Below are 18,352 nucleotides of genomic sequence, written 5' to 3'. Positions count from 1 at the left end.
GGGTTGTGCGTGTTGGCTTCACTTGAGTTCAATTTGGTATTTTGGTCAAAAGCGCATGTGGTGAAATTCCACAAAGTAGGATGGGCAAACACATTTCTTTAAACTATGAGTGTCAATTGGGCTCTCGAAATGGCAGGGAAAAGATGCACAGCAAAACGAAAATACGTAGATGAACACAGGACGTTTTAATCAGAGTGGGAAAGTTTCTATTTTTTGTTGAACGTGATGGCAAACCATTCTGCCTGATATGTCAGACCTCAGCGCATTTCAAAGATTCAAATCTTCAGCGCCATGCACTTCAGCTCACTCCATGCTAACATTGATCAGGCGTCGAACCCGCATCATCATGCTTAAGAGGTGGCCATGCTAACCAGTGCGCCATTATGTCAACGCATAATAACTAAGTCTACTGGTCAAAACAGCGGTTACTATATGACGTCGCTACGTCGTGGTCACGTGACGCAGACAAGACGTCAATGGACGTGGGCAGAGTTAACTTGTTTAAAAGGGAGTAGGCAGAAGAAATATTTAATTTATTTAAATCTATTTTGAGTGCACACCATTATGCCAATGCATAACAACTGTAAATCTACTAAACAAAACAGCGGTTGCTATATGACATCTGCCACGTCGTGGTCACGTGACATACGTGACGTCGATGGGCGTAACTTTCGCCGGAATTCAAATCCGCGGGGAGAGTTAACTTGTTTAAAAGAGAGTGGGCAGAAGAATTATTTAATTTATATAAATCTATTTGGTGTGTGCGCCATTATGTCAATGCATAACAACTGTAAGTCTACTAAACAAAACAGCGGTTGCTATATGACGTCTGCCAAGTCGTGGTCACGTGACGCGGACGTGACGTCGACGCCTACTTTACATCCCACCGATCACAGGACCCCTCGGCTGCATAACCGTGCCCCCTTCCCAACCAATCGGATTTGCTATACGCGAAAACGACGCCAATGGAAAGAGCTTCCGCCCAAATTTAAATCCGTGGGCGTGGCTCGCAGCAGGAAGTAGGAAAATGGCGGCGATGTTGACAAAGACACAGCGGATGGTAACATACGACTAACAAGAGAAATATTTTTATTTTCTGCTTGCAACTGGACCGTCCAGAGCGTACACGGTAAGTACAACTCATCGTTTTTAAAAAGAAGTACTTTTGTTGCCCTGAAAAGCGAGTGAGCGTGGCGTTTGTGGGGGACGTCGAATTTCGACGATTCTTTCTGGTCAACGGTTGTAAATGATTGTGTTGATTAAAAAAGAAAACTTGATGTAACTCTACTTTTAACTGCCGTTTCAGATAGATTTGGAATTGCATCACATCCAATTTTGCCTAGAGCGTACACGGTAAGTAACACTCGTTGTGTTTAAGGAGATTTACGTTTGTAATAGCAGAAGTGTAGCCGCGTTGCGTTGTACGTGTGAATGTTGGTCCAGGCGAAATGTTAATGTTTAATTTCATTCCTTTAGGTTCCACGGTGTTTGTTGGCTGCAAGTTTTCCACTGCAAGAAGAGGCTCATATCATTGACCAGGAGCGAGCTACAATGGTGAGTAGCCATAACATTTATGTTAAACACTTCCTATTTCATGTCTAACAGTACTTGATTTAACAAATAACCATAAATAAATACAGTGTGGGCACTGAAGTTAACATATGTGATTATACTGCCTAATCTGTCACCGAGTAGATTGTTGCAAAGTAATATAAGATCCAAAGTTGTAATTCAGAATAGTTTTCAAAAGAAGGCCATTAGAATTATATACAAGTCTGATTACCCTGAACAAGCTATTAATTAAATCACAAATTCTTCAATTCAAAGATTTGGTAGATTATCAGACAAATAATGTCTAACAGTAATTGATTTAACACATCACGATAAGTAGATTGAGTGTGGGCACTCTCAAGTTAACATATGTGATTATACTGCCTAATCTGTTACAGAGTATGTTGTTGCCAAGTAATGTAGAATAGATCCAAAGTAGTAATCCAGAATAGTTTTGAAGAGGCCATTAGAATGATAAACAAATCTGATTACCTTGAACATAATAACAAGCTAAGTGTTTAATATGTCCTATGAAGTCAAAATTGGGCACCATCATGTGGTGAAATTTGGAATTGCATCACATCCAATTTTGCCTGGGAACAAACAGATTACATAAATCTTAGTTTTGAATAAGCCACTCCTTCTCAAACAAGTAAACTCTGCCCATTTTGCGCAGTAGATGTTCTGTTAATATCTAGTATTTATACAAAGTCATAATTTAAATTGCTTTCAACCTTCATTCATCGGTTCAACCAACATTACTCGCTCTTATTACCAACTTGTATTGATTTAACTAAGCGTTTAATACTTCCTATCAGGTCTCAAATCGAGATTTGGCAAAATACAATTTCAGCAAATCCAATTTTGCCAGGGAACAAAAATAGATTAAATAAACTAAATAAGTCCTCTTCCCATTAAATAAATCAGAAAAGTCTGTCTTGTAACCAGTCCTCTTCAAACAAGTAAAGTCTGCCCATTTTGTGCCGTAGATTTTGTGTCTATGCCTAGTATTTAAACAAAATCATAATTTAAACGACTTCTTTCCTTCATTCACTTTGGAAATTTGGAATTGCAGCAAATCGAATTTTGGCAGGGAACAAAAATAGATCAATTAAACTAAATAAGTCTTCTTCCCATTAAATAAATTAAAAAAGTCTGTCTTGTAACCAGTCCTTTTCAAACAAGTAAAGTCTGCCCATTTTGTGCCGTCGATTTTGTGTTAATGCCTAGTATTTATACAAAATCATAATTTAAAGGACTTCATTCCTTCATTCACTTTGGAAATTTGGAATTGCAGCACATCAAATTTTGCCTGGGAAGAAAAGTAGATTAAATAAATTTAATAAGTCTTACTACTTCCCATTAAATAAATTAAATACGTCTTACTTGTTCCCACTCCTTTTCAAAACAGTAGTTTAAAACGAGGGCCCTTCACTCAATCTTTAACCTCAACCCCGCACGTTGTGTTGTATCTGTGAATGTTGGTTGTGGCCAAATGATAGTTTTCTTTCATTCGTTTAGGTTCCAAGAAAACTTGATGTAACTCTACTTTTAACTGCCGTTTCAGATAAGCGGGTATTACGTCGCAGTCATGTGCCGTGGATATGACGTAATTGCCCGAACCTCCGCCAAAATTCAAATCTGTTGGCGCGATGGCCGTGAGCCACTGAGCAGCGACGATTATCAACAGAAATATCTTTATTTTCTGCTTGCAACTGGACCGTCTAGAGCGTACACGGTAAGTAACACTCATTGTGTTTAAGGAGATTTACGTTTGTAATAGCAGAAGTGTAGCCGCGTTGCGTTGTACGTGTGAAAATTGGTCGAGGCGAAATGTTAATGTTTAATTTCATTCCTTTAGGTTCCACGGTGTTTGTTGGCTGCAAGTTTTCCACTGCAAGAAGAGGCTCGTATCATTGACCAGGAGCGAGCTACAATGGTGAGTAGCCATAACATTTATGTTAAACACTTCCTATTTCATGTCTAACAGTACTTGATTTAACAAATAACCATAAATAAATACAGTGTGGGCACTGAAGTTAACATATGTGATTATACTGCCTAATCTGTCACGGAGTAGATTGTTGCAAAGTAATATAAGATCCAAAGTTGTAATTCAGAATAGTTTTCAAAAGAAGGCCATTAGAATTATATACAAGTCTGATTACCCTTAACATAACAACAAGCTATTAATTAAATCACAAATTCTTCAATTCAAAGATTTGGTAGATTATCAGACAAATAATGTCTAACAGTAATTGATTTAACACATCACGATAAGTAGATTGAGTGTGGGCACTCTCAAGTTAACAGATATGATTATACTGCCTAATCTGTTACAGAGTATGTTGTTGCCAAGTAATGTAGAATAGATCCAAAGTAGTAATCCAGAATAGTTTTGAAGAGGCCATTAGAATAATAAACAAATCTGATTACCTTGAACATAATAACAAGCTAAGTGTTTAATATGTCCTATGAAGTCAAAATTGGGCACCATCATGTGGTGAAATTTGGAATTGCATCACATCCAATTTTGCCTGGGAACAAACAGATTAAATAAATCTTAGTTTTGAATAAGCCACTCCTTCTCAAACAAGTAAACTCTGCCCATTTCGCGCAGTAGATGTTCTGTTAATATCTAGTATTTATACAAAGTCATAATTTAAATTGCTTTCAACCTTCATTCATCGGTTCAACCAACATTACTCGCTCTTATTACCAACTTGTATTGATTTAACTAAGCGTTTAATACTTCCTATCAGGTCTCAAGGCAAGATTTGGCAAAATACAATTTCAGCAAATCCAATTTTGCCAGGGAACAAAAATAGATTAAATAAACTAAATAAGTCTTCTTCCCATTAAATAAATCAGAAAAGTCTGTCTTGTAACCAGTCCTCTTCAAACAAGTAAAGTCTGCCCATTTTGTGCCGTAGATTTTGTGTCTATGCCTAGTATTTAAACAAAATCATAATTTAAACGACTTCTTTCCTTCATTCACTTTGGAAATTTGGAATTGCAGCAAATCGAATTTTGCCAGGGAACAAAAATAGATCAATTAAACTAAATAAGTCTTCTTCCCATTAAATAAATTAAAAAAGTCTGTCTTGTAACCAGTCCTTTTCAAACAAGTAAAGTCTGCCCATTTTGTGCCGTCGATTTTGTGTTAATACCTAGTATTTATACAAAATCATAATTTAAAGGACTTCATTCCTTCATTCACTTTGGAAATTTGGAATTGCAGCACATCAAATTTTGCCTGGGAAGAAAAGTAGATTAAATAAATTTAATAAGTCTTACTACTTCCCATTAAATAAATTAAATACGTCTTACTTGTTCCCACTCCTTTTCAAAAAAGTAGTTTAAAACGAGGTCCCTTCACTCAACCTTTAACCCTATTTATTCACCTTCTAGGCTAAGTGTTAAAGGCTAAGTGTTAAAGGCTAAGTGTTAAAGGCTAAGTGTTAGAGGCTAAGTGCCAGAGGCTAGGCGCCAGAGGCGAGTTTTTGTGGGCTGAAGTTTTAGTGGGGTTAGTGTGAATACAATCCAAAAGAATACAACAGAATACAATACAATAGAATATAATACATAGATTAAATTCAATAGCTCTTACTACTTCCCATTAAATAAATTAAATACGTCTTACTTGTTCCCAATCCTTTTCAAAAAAGTAGTTTAAAACGAGGGCCCTTCACTCAACCTTTAACCTCAACCCCGCACGTCACATTGTGTTGTATCTGTGAATGTTGGTTGTGGCCAAATGATAGTTTTCTTTCATTCGTTTAGGTTCCACGGTGTTTGTTGTTTTCCACTGTCAGAAGGATGAAAATACAAAGTACAACGCTTGGACGTGGGCGAAGACGTCACCGGTGAGTCCTTCCTTCCTATTTATTTACCTTCTAGATGCTAGAGGCTAAGTGTTAGAGGCTAAGTGTTAGAGGCTAAGTGTTAAACACAATACGAACAACACAACGATACTGCACTGAACAACACGATACCGCACTGAGAAACACGATACCGGACTGAACAACACGATACCGCACTGAACAACACCATGCCGCACTGAACACCATGCCACACTGAACAACACCATCCCGCACTGAACAACACCATGCCGCACTAAACAACACCATGCCGCACTGAACAACACCATGCCTCACTGAACGACACCATGCCGCACTGAAAGACACCATGCCGCACTGAACGACACCATGCCGCACTGAAAGACACCATCCCGCACTGAACACCATGCCGCACTGAACAACACCATCCTGCACTGAACAACACCATCCCGCACTGAACAACACCATGCCGCACTGAACAACATTATGCCGCACTGAACATTATGCCGCACTGAACAACACCATGCCGCACTGAACAACACCATGCCGCACTGAACAACATTATGCCGCACTGAACAACACCATGCCGCACTGAACAACACGATCCCGCATTGAACAACACCATGCCGCACTGAACAACACCATCCTGCACTGAACAACACCATCCCGCACTGAACAACACCATGCCGCACTGAACAACATTATGGCGCACTGAACAACATTATGCCGCACTGAACAACACCATGCCGCACTGAACAACACCATGCCGCACTGAACAACACCATGCCGCAATGAACAACACCATCCCGCACTGAACAACACCATGCCGCACTGAGCAACACCATGCCGCACTGAACAACACCATCCCGCACTGAACAACACCATGCCGCACTGAACAACACCATTCCGCACTGAACAACACCATGCCGCACTGAACAACATTACGCTGCACTGAACAACACCATGCCGCACTGAACAACATTATAACGCACTGAACAACACCATCCCGCACTGAACAACACCATGCCGCACTAAACAACATTATGCCGCACTGAACAACACCATGCCGCACTGAACAACACCATCCTGCACTGAACAACACCATTCCGCATTGAACACCATGCCGCACTGAACAACACCATCCCGCACTGAACAACACCATCCCGCACTGAACAACACCATGCCGCACTGAACAACATTATGCCGCACTGAACAACATTATGCCGCACTGAACAACACCATGCCGCACTGAACAACACCATGCCGCACTGAACAACACCATGCCGCACTGAACAACATTATAACGCACTGAACAACACCATCCCGCACTGAACAACACCATGCCGCACTAAACAACATTATGCCGCACTGAACAACATTATGCCGAAATGAACAACACCATGCCGCACTGAACAACACCATGCCGCACTGAACAACACCATCCTGCACTGAACAACACCATCCCGCACTGAACAACACCATGCCGCACTGAACAACACCATGCCGCACTGAACAACACCATGCCGCACTGAACAACACCATCCCGCACTGAACAACACCATGCCGCATTGAACAACACCATCCTGCACTGAACAACACCATCCTGCACTGAACAACACCATGCCGCACTGAACAACACCATGCCGCACTGAACAACACCATGCCGCACTGAACAACACTATGCCGCACTGAACAACATTATGTCGCACTGAACAACACCATGCCGCACTGAACAACACCATGCCGCACTGAACAACACTATGCCGCACTGAACAACATTATGTCGCACTGAACAACACCATGCCGCACTGAACAACACCATGCCGCACTGAACAACATTATGCCGCACTGAAAAACACCATGCCGCACTGAACAACACCATCCCGCACTGAACAACACCATGCCGCATTGAACAACACCATGCCGCACTGAACAACACCATGCTGCACTGAACAACATTATGCTGCACTGAACAACACGATCCTGCATTGAACAACACCATGCCGCACTGAACAACACCATCCTGCACTGAACAACACCATCCTGCACTGAACAACACCACCCCGCACTGAACACGATCCCGCATTGAACAACACCATCCCGCACTGAACAACACCATGCCGCACTGAACAACACCATTCCGCACTGAACAACACCATGCCGCACTGAACAACACCATGCCGCACTGAACAACACCATGCCGCACTGAACAACACCATGCCGCACTGAACAACATTATGCCGCACTGAACAACACCATGCCGCACTGAACAACACCATCCCGCACTGAACAACACCATGCCGCATTGAACAACACCATGCCGCACTGAACAACACCATCCTGCACTGAACAACACCATCCCGCACTAAACAACACCATGCCGCACTGAACAACATTATGGCGCACTGGACAACATTATGCCGCACTGAACAACACCATGCCGCACTGAACAACACCATGCCGCACTGAACAACACCATGCCGCACTGAACAACACCATGCCGCACTGAACAACACCATGCCGCACTGAACAACACCATGCCGCACTGAACAACACCATGCCGCACTGAACAACACCATCCCGCATTGAACAACACCATCCTGCACTGAACAACACCATGCCGCACTGAACAACACCATGCCGCACTGAACAACACCATTCCGCACTGAACAACACCATGCCGCACTGAACAACACCATCCTGCACTGAACAACACCATCCCGCACTGAACAACACCATGCCGCATTAAACAACACCATGCCGCACTGAACAACACCATGCCGCACTGAACAACACCATGCCGCACTGAACAACACCATGCCGCACTGAACAACATTATGCCGCACTGAACAACATTATGCCGCACTAAACAACATTATGTCGCACTGAACAACACCATGCCGCACTGAACAACACCATGCTGCACTGAACAACATTATGCCGCACTGAACAACACGATCCCGCACTGAACAACACCACCCCGCACTGAACAACACGATCCCGCATTGAACAACACCATGCCGCACTGAACAACACCATGCCGCACTGAACAACATTATGCCGCACTGAACAACATTATGCCGCACTGAACAACACCATGCCGCACTGAACAACACCATGCCGCACTGAACAACACGACGTCGCACTGAACAACACGACGCCGCACAGAACAACACAATACCGCACAGAACAACACAATACCGCACAAACAGTTTTCGATAATATTACGTCGCAGTCATGTGACGCGGACATGACGTCAATAGGCGGAACTCACGGCAAAATTATAATCCGTGGGCGTGGCTTGCAACAGGAAGTAGGAAAGCGGCAGTTCTGGCAAACAAGACACAGCGGTTAGTAACACGATGACTAACAAGGCAAATATTTTTGTTTTCAGCTTGCAACTTGACCGTCTAGAGCGTACAAGGTAATTACAACTGTTTTTTTTTAGCCCTGAAAAGCGAGGGAGTGTGGCGTTTGGGAGGAATGTCGAACTCGGCGTCTGCTTCCAGCCACAGACGCCAAATTTCGACGATTATTTCGACTGGTCAACGGTTGTAAATTATTGCGTTGACTAAAAACTTTATTTAACTCTACTCTTAACTTTGCCGTTTCAGATATGCGGGTATTACACCGCGGAAATGACGTCAATAGGCTGAACTCTCGCCAAAATTCAAATCTGTGGGCGCAATGGCCTTGAGCGAGACACCGGATACAAACACGACGATTATCAACAGAAATATCTTTATTTTCTGCTTGCAAGTGGACCGTCTAGAGCGTACACGGTAAGTACAACTCATTGTGTTTAAAAAGATTTACGTTTGTGTAGTTTGCGTTGCGTTGTATCTGTGAATGTTGGTTGAGGCTAAATGTTAATGTTTAATTTCATTCCTTTAGGTTCCACGGTGTTTGTTGGCTGTATGTTTTCCACTGCAAGAAGAGGCTCGTATCATTGACCAGCAGGAGCTACAATGGTGAGTACCCCTTTCGTCTTCCATTTATGTTAAACACTTCCTATTTCATGTCTAACAGTACTCGATTTAACAAATAACCATAAATAAATACAGTGTGGGCAGTCACGTTAACATATGTGATTATCCTGCCTAATATGTTTATCACAAATATGTCACTAATCACTAATATGTTTATTTGTTTATCACAACACCTTTGGACCTTCAGCAATCGATTATTTCCCTTCATCTACATAGAGACAGAACGATGGTGTCTTAAACATCTCATTCATTTCACCAAATAACTTCACGCAGGTGGATAACGGCCGTCTCGGTCACGCTATGTTGCGTGATGCAGTTTTGAAGAACCAAATGCATTTATTCAATGAATAAGTCAAGCTAGTTCTATGTTTATGATGTTGTAAGTTACGGTACCGATTGAAGTTGAGTTCGAAGCCAGTGGAAAACAGCGCTGCGTTTGTGCTCTCCAGGTACAAATGTTGTGATCTCTGACTGACGACCGGGCGAGACTCGAGTAAGAGATGTCCAAACGAGCTCCGGCAGGGCGGGCCAAGGCGGAGCGAACGGACGCCCTTCAGGCCGCCAATGACGAGCTGAGAACCAAACTGATGGACGTCCAGTTAGAACTTCAGCAGGAGAAGAACAAGGTGAAAACCTCAACAGACAGACACTGCCTGCCTCCCTGCCTGCCTCCCTGCCTGCCTCCCTGCCTGCCTCCCTCCCTCCCAGTTTTCCCGATGTAGATTAGACATGCGTGTGCCATGACTGTGTCAGCCTACATCAACAAATGCACCGAGGACGTCAGCACCACTAAGAATATCATCACCCGGGGCAACCAACGACCCTGGATGACTGAGGAGGTACGTCAAACGCTACGAGCGCGGAACTCTGCCTTCAAGTCTGGCGACAAGGAGACACTGAGGACAGCGAGAGCCAACTTGAACCGTGCCATCAGGATAGCGAAGCGAGACCGCAGTCGAAAATTTCAGGATCGTTTCCACGACGTCAAAAACATCAGGAGTATGTGGCAAGGCATACGGGCGATTACAGACTACAACTCACCCTCCCCCCCCCCCCGGTGGGTGTAGTTGATGCTGACTTTCTAAATGGTCTAAATAACTTCTTTGGGAGGTTCGAGGCACTAAACGGCACTCCAGCAGTTAAAACTGTCCCCCATCAGGAAGAGGAGGTACTCTGCCTTGACTCCGCCGATGTGTTGAAGACCCTGAGGAGAGTCAACCCCTGTAAGGCCCCTGGCCCCGACAACATTCCTGGGCGTGTGTTCAGGGAATGTGCAAGTCATCTGGCTGGGGTCATCACAGACATTTTTAACACCTCGCTGGGCCAAGCCACAGTGCCGGCGTGCTTTAAGACTGCCTCCATCATTCCGGTGCCGAAGAAACCTCAAATCACCTCATTTAATGATTACCGGCCTGTTGCACTGACTCCGGTTATGATGAAGTGCTTCGAAAGGCTGCTTAAAGGTCACATCGTTTCCAGACTCCCCCTATTATTTGACCCGTTCCAGTTTGCCGACCGGCAAAACCGCTCCACTCAGGACGCCATCTCCTCCGTTCTTCACCTGAGCCTGGCTCACCTGGAGGAGAAGAACACCCATGTGCGGAGGCTGTTCCTGGACTTCAGCTCAGCGTTTAACACCATCATCCCACAGCATCTGGTAGGAAAATTGGAACACCTGGGCTTCAACACCCCCCTTCGCAACTGGCTGCTAGACTTCCTCACCAACAGACCTCAGTCAGTCCGGGTCGGACAGAACACCTCTGATGTCATCACCCTCAGCACAGGCTCCCTTCAGGGCTGCGTCCTGAGCCCCCTGCTGTGCACCCTGATGACACACGACTGCGTCCTCAGGTTCACCACCAATCACATCGTGAAGTCAGCAGACGACACAACGGTGGTGGGGCTCATCAGAGACAACAACGACCTGGACTACAGAGAGGAGGTGGAGCAGCTGGTGGGCTGGTGCAGAGAAAACAGCCTGATCCTGAATGAGGAGAAGATGAAGGAGATCATCGTCGACTTCAGGAAAAAACAGCCTCACCACGCTCCACTGATCATCAACAGCTCAGCTGTGGAGGTGGTCAGCACCACCAAATTCCTGGGGGTCCACATCACAGAAGACCTCACCTGGACTATGAACACTACGGCACTGGTCAAGAGGGCACAGAAGCGCTTGTACTTCCTGCGGAGGATGAGGAGAGCCCACCTGCCCCCACCCATCATGAGGACGTTCTACAGGAGCACCATAGAGAGCATTCTGACAAGCTGTCTCTCTGTGTGGTGTGGAGGCTGCACCGCCTCCGATTGGAAGAACGTGAGGAGAGTGGTGAGGACAGCAGAGAGGATCATAGGGGCTCCTCTTCCCTCCATTCAGGACATTTCATCTCAGCGCTGCATGTCCCGTGCCCGTAACATCATCAATGACCCATCACACCCCCACCATGGACTGTTCTCCCTGCTGCCCTCTGGGAAGAGGTTTGCAGCATCCGCTGCAGGTCCACCAGGTTCTGCAACAGCTTTTTCCCTGCTGTCATCAGACTGTTGAACACTAGAACTGTTGAGCTCTAAACTGAACTCTGCATCACACATTCACAGAACTGTACTTTATGACACTACGGACCTCTATCTTGCACTATCTCGCACTACCAACTTTACTGAACTTGTATAAACCCTTTAAATAGAAGTTTAATACATGGTTTAGCATTCCTCTGCACACTCTTGAATACTGTTTTGCCTACTTGCACTATTGCATAATTATCACTGCTGCACTTTATACTTATTTTTAATATATATATATATATATATATATATATATATATATATATATATATATATATATATAGTATATATGTATATATATATATTTTCATAGGATATGTTACTTCTATTCAACTGCAATATCACTACTTTGTTGTAAGACGTATGCAACGGAATTTCGTTTTGTATGCACCATGTGCAGACAAGATGACAATAAAGTTTGTCTAAGTCTAAGTCATGTCAGGTCAGCTGTCTGGAGAGAGAGAGAAGTCAGGACCTGCGGGCGGAGCACCACCGTGCCACCGCCGCCATGACGGAACTCAAAAGCAAACTCCATGAGGAGAAGCAGAAAGAGTTAGCCATTACCAGGGAGACATTACTGCGGCAGCATGAAATGGAGCTGATGAGAGTGATCAAAATCAAAGATGGAGAGATCCAGCGACTGAATGCCTTGGTCCTCAGCCTGAGGGACGGCTCCATGGACAAGGTGATCCGCTCTATCCGTGTCTGACTATCCGCACGCCACGTCGGGCTTCGATGCGGCCGCTACCGTATTGTGTAGCTTGTCCCCAGTAAGCGTCGCGGCGCTCCGTTGCGGTCTCAACGGCCCGGTGTGGCGCAATGTCTGCTCAGGTGAGGAGGGGGGGCGCTTTGCTGGCGGAGGTGGAGGAGACGCGGCGGTGTCGGGAGACCGAGCGGTGTCGCCTCCACCAGGAGCGCGGAAGAAGCCCTGGCAGCGGCCCAGCAGGCCTGGCAGTCCCGAGCGGCCGAGCTCCGATCGGCTCATCACCAGCATCGGGAGGAGCTGAGCCGAACCAAGAGAGACTGCGAGAGGGAGATCCGCCGACTTGTAGGACTGATCAGATGCGCGGTGCGTGGCTATGTTCCCAATTTCGTTGTATACCTGCAGTGCAATGACACCTAAGGCATTCTATTCTATTCTATTTCACAAGAAGAAAATGTCCGGTTGCTCGCTTCGCTTTTGTCACAGCAAAGGTGTTCTAGTCGATTCAAGAAAAAAATTGGCCGGTTGCTCTCTTTGTTTTTGTCACAATTCTGGCAAATGAGTTTGCCCGCCTGCCTGAGCGCTCCCCGTTTGTACATCCAGACGGATGAGATCAAGCTGAAAGACAGAGCGGTTAGTGTTTTGGATGAAGCCCTGGGGCCGGCCACGTCCACCGCCTTCAGCTGCAGACTCAGGCTGCCGAGCAGCAGATCGCTGCCCTGAGGGATTCCCAAAGGGCGGGCCTAAACTACCCTGGAAGTGGGGTCAACGCCGCTACTAGCAATCCTCTTCATTGCGTAAGCCACCTCATCACACACTTGCAGTACGCATGACTTAGTTCGTTGCTGGAGGAAGGTAGCACAAAAACAGTTTTGAACTTTGAACGAGTGCTTGTGTGTGTGTGTTGCGGGGCGTTTTCAGTCTCAGGAGGATCGGGACACGCGACGGTTTCATCTGAAAATCGCTGAGCTCAGCGCAGTCATCAGGAAACTGGAGGATCGAAACGCCCTGCTTTCTGAAGAGCGCAATGAACTGGTAATTTATTGACGGCACGTTTGAAGGTTTGCGCTACGTTTGATGCGCGCCATCCAGCGAGGCACCCATTGCGCTTGCTTATTAGTTGAGCGGCGCGGCGAGTCGGTTGCCTGGTAGATGTCTTTTATTGGGAGCCAAAGCCACGATTCCGTTCAAACCGATGCAAAAGGAATGGATACGTTCTGGCCCGCGTGTTGTGCGTCTTTCACATCCCGCACTTCATGCTTGCAGCTAAAGCGACTGAGAGAAACAGAAAGCCAGTTTCTGCCACTCCTGTACAAAAACAAACGCCTGAGCAGGAAGAATGAAGAACTCTCGCTGGTGCTGTGTCGCCTTGAAAACAAAGTGCGCTTTGTCACCCAGGAGGACGAGGAGATGGCAAGCTTGGTAAGTCGACGCGGACAACGGCGGCGTGCCAACAGAGTCCACTGCATTTGTGTTCCACAGAGAAGGCCTAGTTCGCTCAATGACCTGGACCGCGGTTGCGGCCAGCAGGACGGTGAAATGGAGTTCCTTCAAGTTGTGGAGCAGCGGCACATCATCGACGACTTGTCCAAGGTCTTCAGGCAGGCGACTCGGTGCACGTACGGCAGCGCCGCGCTCGCTCGCTGTCGCCAGGAAACCTTTTCCGTCCAAAGCTTGGCCGGCGGCCGCCATCCAAAAAATTGGCCCCTTAAATTCCGACCTTTCAAGCAGGAGCATTGTGCGCACGCGTTTGAACACGCTTTAGACTTGTTTTGCCGTTTTCAGCAGCTCAAAGCTCCCGTTTTGTCAGCGCCTTTGCCACTCGCTGTGCGCTGAAAACGACGGACTTGCCCGGCTGCTCAGCCCGTCAACCATGAGCCGCGAGCGCGACGTCATTGTCCGTAGGCAGCTAGTGGCAAAATGCACCCTGTTAGAGTTGCGCTCGCTCCAACTTATTTTGCAAGAACCACACGGGAGACAAGTAAGTTCTTTTGGACACCTGCAGGTGGAGAGTCCATCCGTTGTACGAATGAAGTCTGACTCTCGGCTCCTGCACGAGCATTTTAATTAAGAGAAACAGGGTGGGTGTAAGAGTGGATTGAATAGAGGAAGCCCTTGACCTCTAGTCAAAACATAGCAAGGGGTGTTTTACGACTTTGTGTAGGAAGGGATAAGCGATAGGGATAAATAAGGGATAAATAATATTATTTATTACAGGTCGCAGTCAAAGTCAAAGCAACACAATGATACGATAAAGATAATCTGGAAAACCCTGACACACCCTGTAGTTGTCACTTTTGGAAAAGACGAGCGTCCCTCCAATCATCGCCGGTGACGTGTTTTTCAGGCTCTGGAGACAGGAGCTCATGTCAGAAATGTCATTGTGAGTCGCGTTTGTTTCTGCGCCGGAGCCGTTCGTTCCCTTTGCATCCAAAGAATCTCAAAGGCGGATTATTTGTGTCGACAGGAGAGAGATTTGCTGCTACGATACCGACGTCGAGAATCTCTGAGGAGGAACAAAGCGTGAGGTCCTGCAAGGTGAGTCTGTTTGTTTGCGGCTGCTTGGTGTTGCGCAAGATGAAATGGCCTTTTTCTCGCTATCGTTCCTCTCGTCGATTCATCGTGAGGTGTCGCTTCAGTTTGTTCAGAGAGATGTTTGCTTCCGCGCCCGCAGGTCATCGAAACATTTTACGGCTACGACGAAGACGTGTTGGTGGACTCGGACGGATCGTCCTTGTCTTTTCACACCGACAGAACCCCCGACACGGAACCCGAAGAGGTAGCCCGCCATTTCTGCCAGCGTATTGGCACCAAACATTCCTCTTCAGCCTGGAATCGGACTCATCTTTGCGTCGCGGGTGCTTTGTCGCCGGTCTGACTGATTCTGGTACTAGTGCTGTGTTGCATTGGTGTGTGCATGAAGAGGCGGAGCTTCGCTACCGCCAGCTGACGCAAGAATATCAAGCGCTGCAACGAGCCTACGCTCTGCTAGCCCAGACCAGCGAAAGGGGACTACGACGCCGAGAAGGAGATCAAGGTGGCGCCCCTTCCCGCAACCCCCGGCCGGGTCGCAGCCTCCCCGTTCTCACCCAGCCTCGGGTGTTCTCTGGTCTGAAAGGAGGAGGAGGAGCCTCCCTCCTCCTCCTTTCAGACCAGAGAAAAGCTGATGGTAGAAATGGGTCACTATCAAAGCAGAGTAGCAGATCTGGAGTCAGCGCTGAAGCAACAAGGACAGGTAAGCTCATCAATGAGCACACCTTTTTCTCAGACAAAATAGCTACATTCTTCAGTCACTCATCCGTCTGGCATTACTGGACCAACCCCCCCCCCCCCCCCCCGAACGTGGCTGGGAAAATGCGGAGAAAAGCAAATGTCATTTTCCAGTCAACCAAAGAATTTGTGGATGAAAATGACACAACATTCCAAAGCTGTCCACGCGTTTGTCTCTTCTAGAATGTCAAGTGGGTGGAGGAGAAGCAGCTGCTGCGTCAGAGCAATCAGCAGTTGGCCGAAAAGGTGACGGAAAGAAAGGCGCTGGGCGGAGTCGCTTGGCGTCACACCTGTCGGGAAGCCCCGCAGATGAGGTCTGACTGTCTTTTCAGGTCAGGCGGATGGAGGCGGAAGAAGCGCGTCTGAAAGAGCACATCCAGGATATCCGAGACCAAAACGAACTGCTTGAGTTCCGCATCCTGGAGCTGGAGGTGGGAAGACTCGCACAAGCGTGTTGAGGCCAGAGATGTGACGGACGGACGGACGGACGGACGGATGCATGCCTCTGCCTTTCAGGAGAGGGAGTGGCGCTCCCCCGTCTTGAAGTTTCTGCAAGTCCGTTTCCCAGACGGCCTCAGCCCTTTGCAGATCTACTGCGAGGCCGAGGGCGTGAGCGTAGGTAAGGCGTCCCTCGCAACCCTAACCTTAACCCGAGGTCCCAGAACACCTTACATTGCTCCTTGCGCCTTTCCCCCGGACATCGTCATCAGTGATCTGATGAAGAAGCTGGACATCCTGGGCTATAACGCCGTAAGTGTATGTCGAACTCCTTATGTTCGCACTCCACGAGACTCGGCGGCTCAAATGTGACTTTTGGAAGGCTTTGCGCTGAAAGAAGCTTGTTGACGCTGTGCCTTTGGGCTCTTGCAGAATCTCACCAACGAGGAGCAGGTGGTCGTGATTCACGCCAGGACCCTTCTCACCCTAGCCGAGAAGGTAACGCGCACGTCCACGCACGCTCTCGCATTCTGCTTATGTGACAGCAGCCTTTCCTCAGTGGTTAGAATACATCAAAGTGACCAAGTCAGCACTTCAACAGAAGATGTTGGACATTGAAAGTGAGAAGGTAGACAGACACGCGACATCAGCCAAGGGGAACTCCGGCAATGTGCCCCAACAATTCTGACCTTGAGCTGTGCTAGGATATGTTCTGCAAGCAGAAGGGCTACCTGGATGAAGAGTTGGACTTCAGGAAGTGTTCCATGGACCAGGCTCATAAGGTAAGCCGCCCTCAAATCTCCCGCCGGACCACTGATGGACGAGGATTGCGGCCCAGAGGATCCTGGAGCTGGAGGCCATGTTGTACGAGGCGCTACCGCAGCGGGACTGCCCCGCCACGGACGGCGAAAAAGCCAGCCACGCTGGCGTGAATGACGTGCTGACGGCGGATCAGAGAGAAGAGCTTAGGAGCGCCGTGGACCAATGGAAGCGAGCCCTGATGTGCGAGTTGAGGGAGCGCGACGCTTGCATCCTCCAAGAGAGAATGGATCTGCTGCACAGCGCGCAACAGGTAAGGGCCCAAAGCCAGCCCGGCACTTACTTGCACGCTTACTGGCTTTTGAATGCCACTTTCCATTTGTCCGTCCTAGAGGAACAAAGAGCTGAAAGAATTCATCGAAGCTCAGAAGAGACAAATCAAACAATTGGAGGAGAAGTTTCTGTTTCTCTTTCTATTCTTCTCCTTGGCCTTCATTCTGTGGCCCTAACACCAGCTGGTGAGTGAGCTCCAGCGGCACCGCACTCGACACCTCCGATACACTGCCAGCCGGTCTCAGACGTTGGCAGACGCTCCGATGCCAACGTATACCCCCCGCCACGGTGACAGAGGCACCGCGTCACACCGGCGCTCATCCAATCAGAAGGCAGGAAAAGCAAATTCACATGCAGGGCACTTTTGAACCAGAAGAGAGCGCCACAAAAAACGGTTGTTGCCCCAAACGCGCACTAAAAAGGGTCAGAATAACAAGAGTCCCACTGGCCAGCCGGGGCCACCCGTCCAGCTGTTTCTTCAGGGGGGAAAAAAATTGGAGTCACCGGTGAGTACATTTTGCATTTAGCTCTGCTTTTCTGCTTCTGTCTTCAAGTGTGTGGCATCCTGCGATCAAAGATTCAGCCAACCCCAAAGCGGTTGACCTCAACGTCCCACCACCATGCCTACCAGAGCAGGTGACGTGATGCTTTGGACATCCTTCCGTCTCAGATGCCCAAAAGTACTCTTTGCCACATCTGCGGCAATACGGTGTCTTTTCAAAGGTGCAAATAAATCCAGCGTGGGCGGAACACGCACGTCTTCGGTTTTTCCCGCTTTGTTTGTGTGACAGCTGTTGTGAAAATTTTATACAAATAAAGTTGTATAGTACAGGTTTGGCCAAGCCGCAACTCCCGAACCGCATGCGGCTCTTTTATGTTCATATCAACATTTGTGTGTGTGTGTGTGTGTG

The 18,352-nt window shown here is 47.2% G+C and overlaps 1 protein-coding gene across 1 annotated transcript; it reads left to right on the top strand.

Annotated features, from left to right (window-relative positions):
• Positions 1 to 20: 20 nt before the first annotated feature.
• On the top strand, positions 21 to 18,274 carry LOC148390120 (janus kinase and microtubule-interacting protein 3-like). Its single transcript, XM_088392605.1, has 23 exons — positions 21 to 1,129; positions 1,307 to 1,353; positions 1,477 to 1,554; positions 3,119 to 3,289; positions 3,413 to 3,490; positions 5,335 to 5,417; positions 8,785 to 8,814; positions 9,005 to 9,172; positions 9,285 to 9,361; positions 9,829 to 10,005; positions 12,381 to 12,623; positions 12,770 to 12,979; positions 15,772 to 15,876; positions 16,095 to 16,157; positions 16,244 to 16,342; positions 16,428 to 16,525; positions 16,607 to 16,661; positions 16,782 to 16,847; positions 16,909 to 16,977; positions 17,054 to 17,131; positions 17,188 to 17,421; positions 17,501 to 17,626; positions 17,996 to 18,274. The coding sequence occupies exons 10-22, from the start codon at positions 9,880 to 9,882 to the stop codon at positions 17,615 to 17,617; spliced, it is 1,563 nt and encodes a 520-aa protein (XP_088248731.1). The 5' UTR covers positions 21 to 1,129; positions 1,307 to 1,353; positions 1,477 to 1,554; positions 3,119 to 3,289; positions 3,413 to 3,490; positions 5,335 to 5,417; positions 8,785 to 8,814; positions 9,005 to 9,172; positions 9,285 to 9,361; positions 9,829 to 9,879; the 3' UTR covers positions 17,618 to 17,626; positions 17,996 to 18,274.
• The last annotated feature ends 78 nt before the right edge of the window (positions 18,275 to 18,352 follow it).

Source organism: Syngnathus floridae, chromosome 12 (assembly GCF_059516105.1).
Source record: "Syngnathus floridae isolate MCC-2025c chromosome 12, RoL_Sflo_1.0, whole genome shotgun sequence".
NCBI lineage: Eukaryota > Metazoa > Chordata > Actinopteri > Syngnathiformes > Syngnathidae > Syngnathus > Syngnathus floridae.
Note: the sequence above shows the minus strand (reverse complement) of the source record. Positions and strands in the feature narration are given on the sequence as shown.

What these genes read in the sequence shown, in the direction of transcription:
- LOC148390120 (XM_088392605.1), top strand. Translation starts at nt 9,880, where the DNA reads ATGTCCAAACGAGCTCCGGCAGGGCGGGCCAAGGCGGAGCGAACGGAC. An exon ending in TGCGAGGCCGAGGGCGTGAG is followed by an intron (nt 16,526 to 16,606) that starts CGTAGGTAAGGC and finishes CGCCTTTCCCCC; the next exon opens with GGACATCGTCATCAGTGATC. An exon ending in TGGACATTGAAAGTGAGAAG is followed by an intron (nt 16,978 to 17,053) that starts GTAGACAGACAC and finishes GAGCTGTGCTAG; the next exon opens with GATATGTTCTGCAAGCAGAA.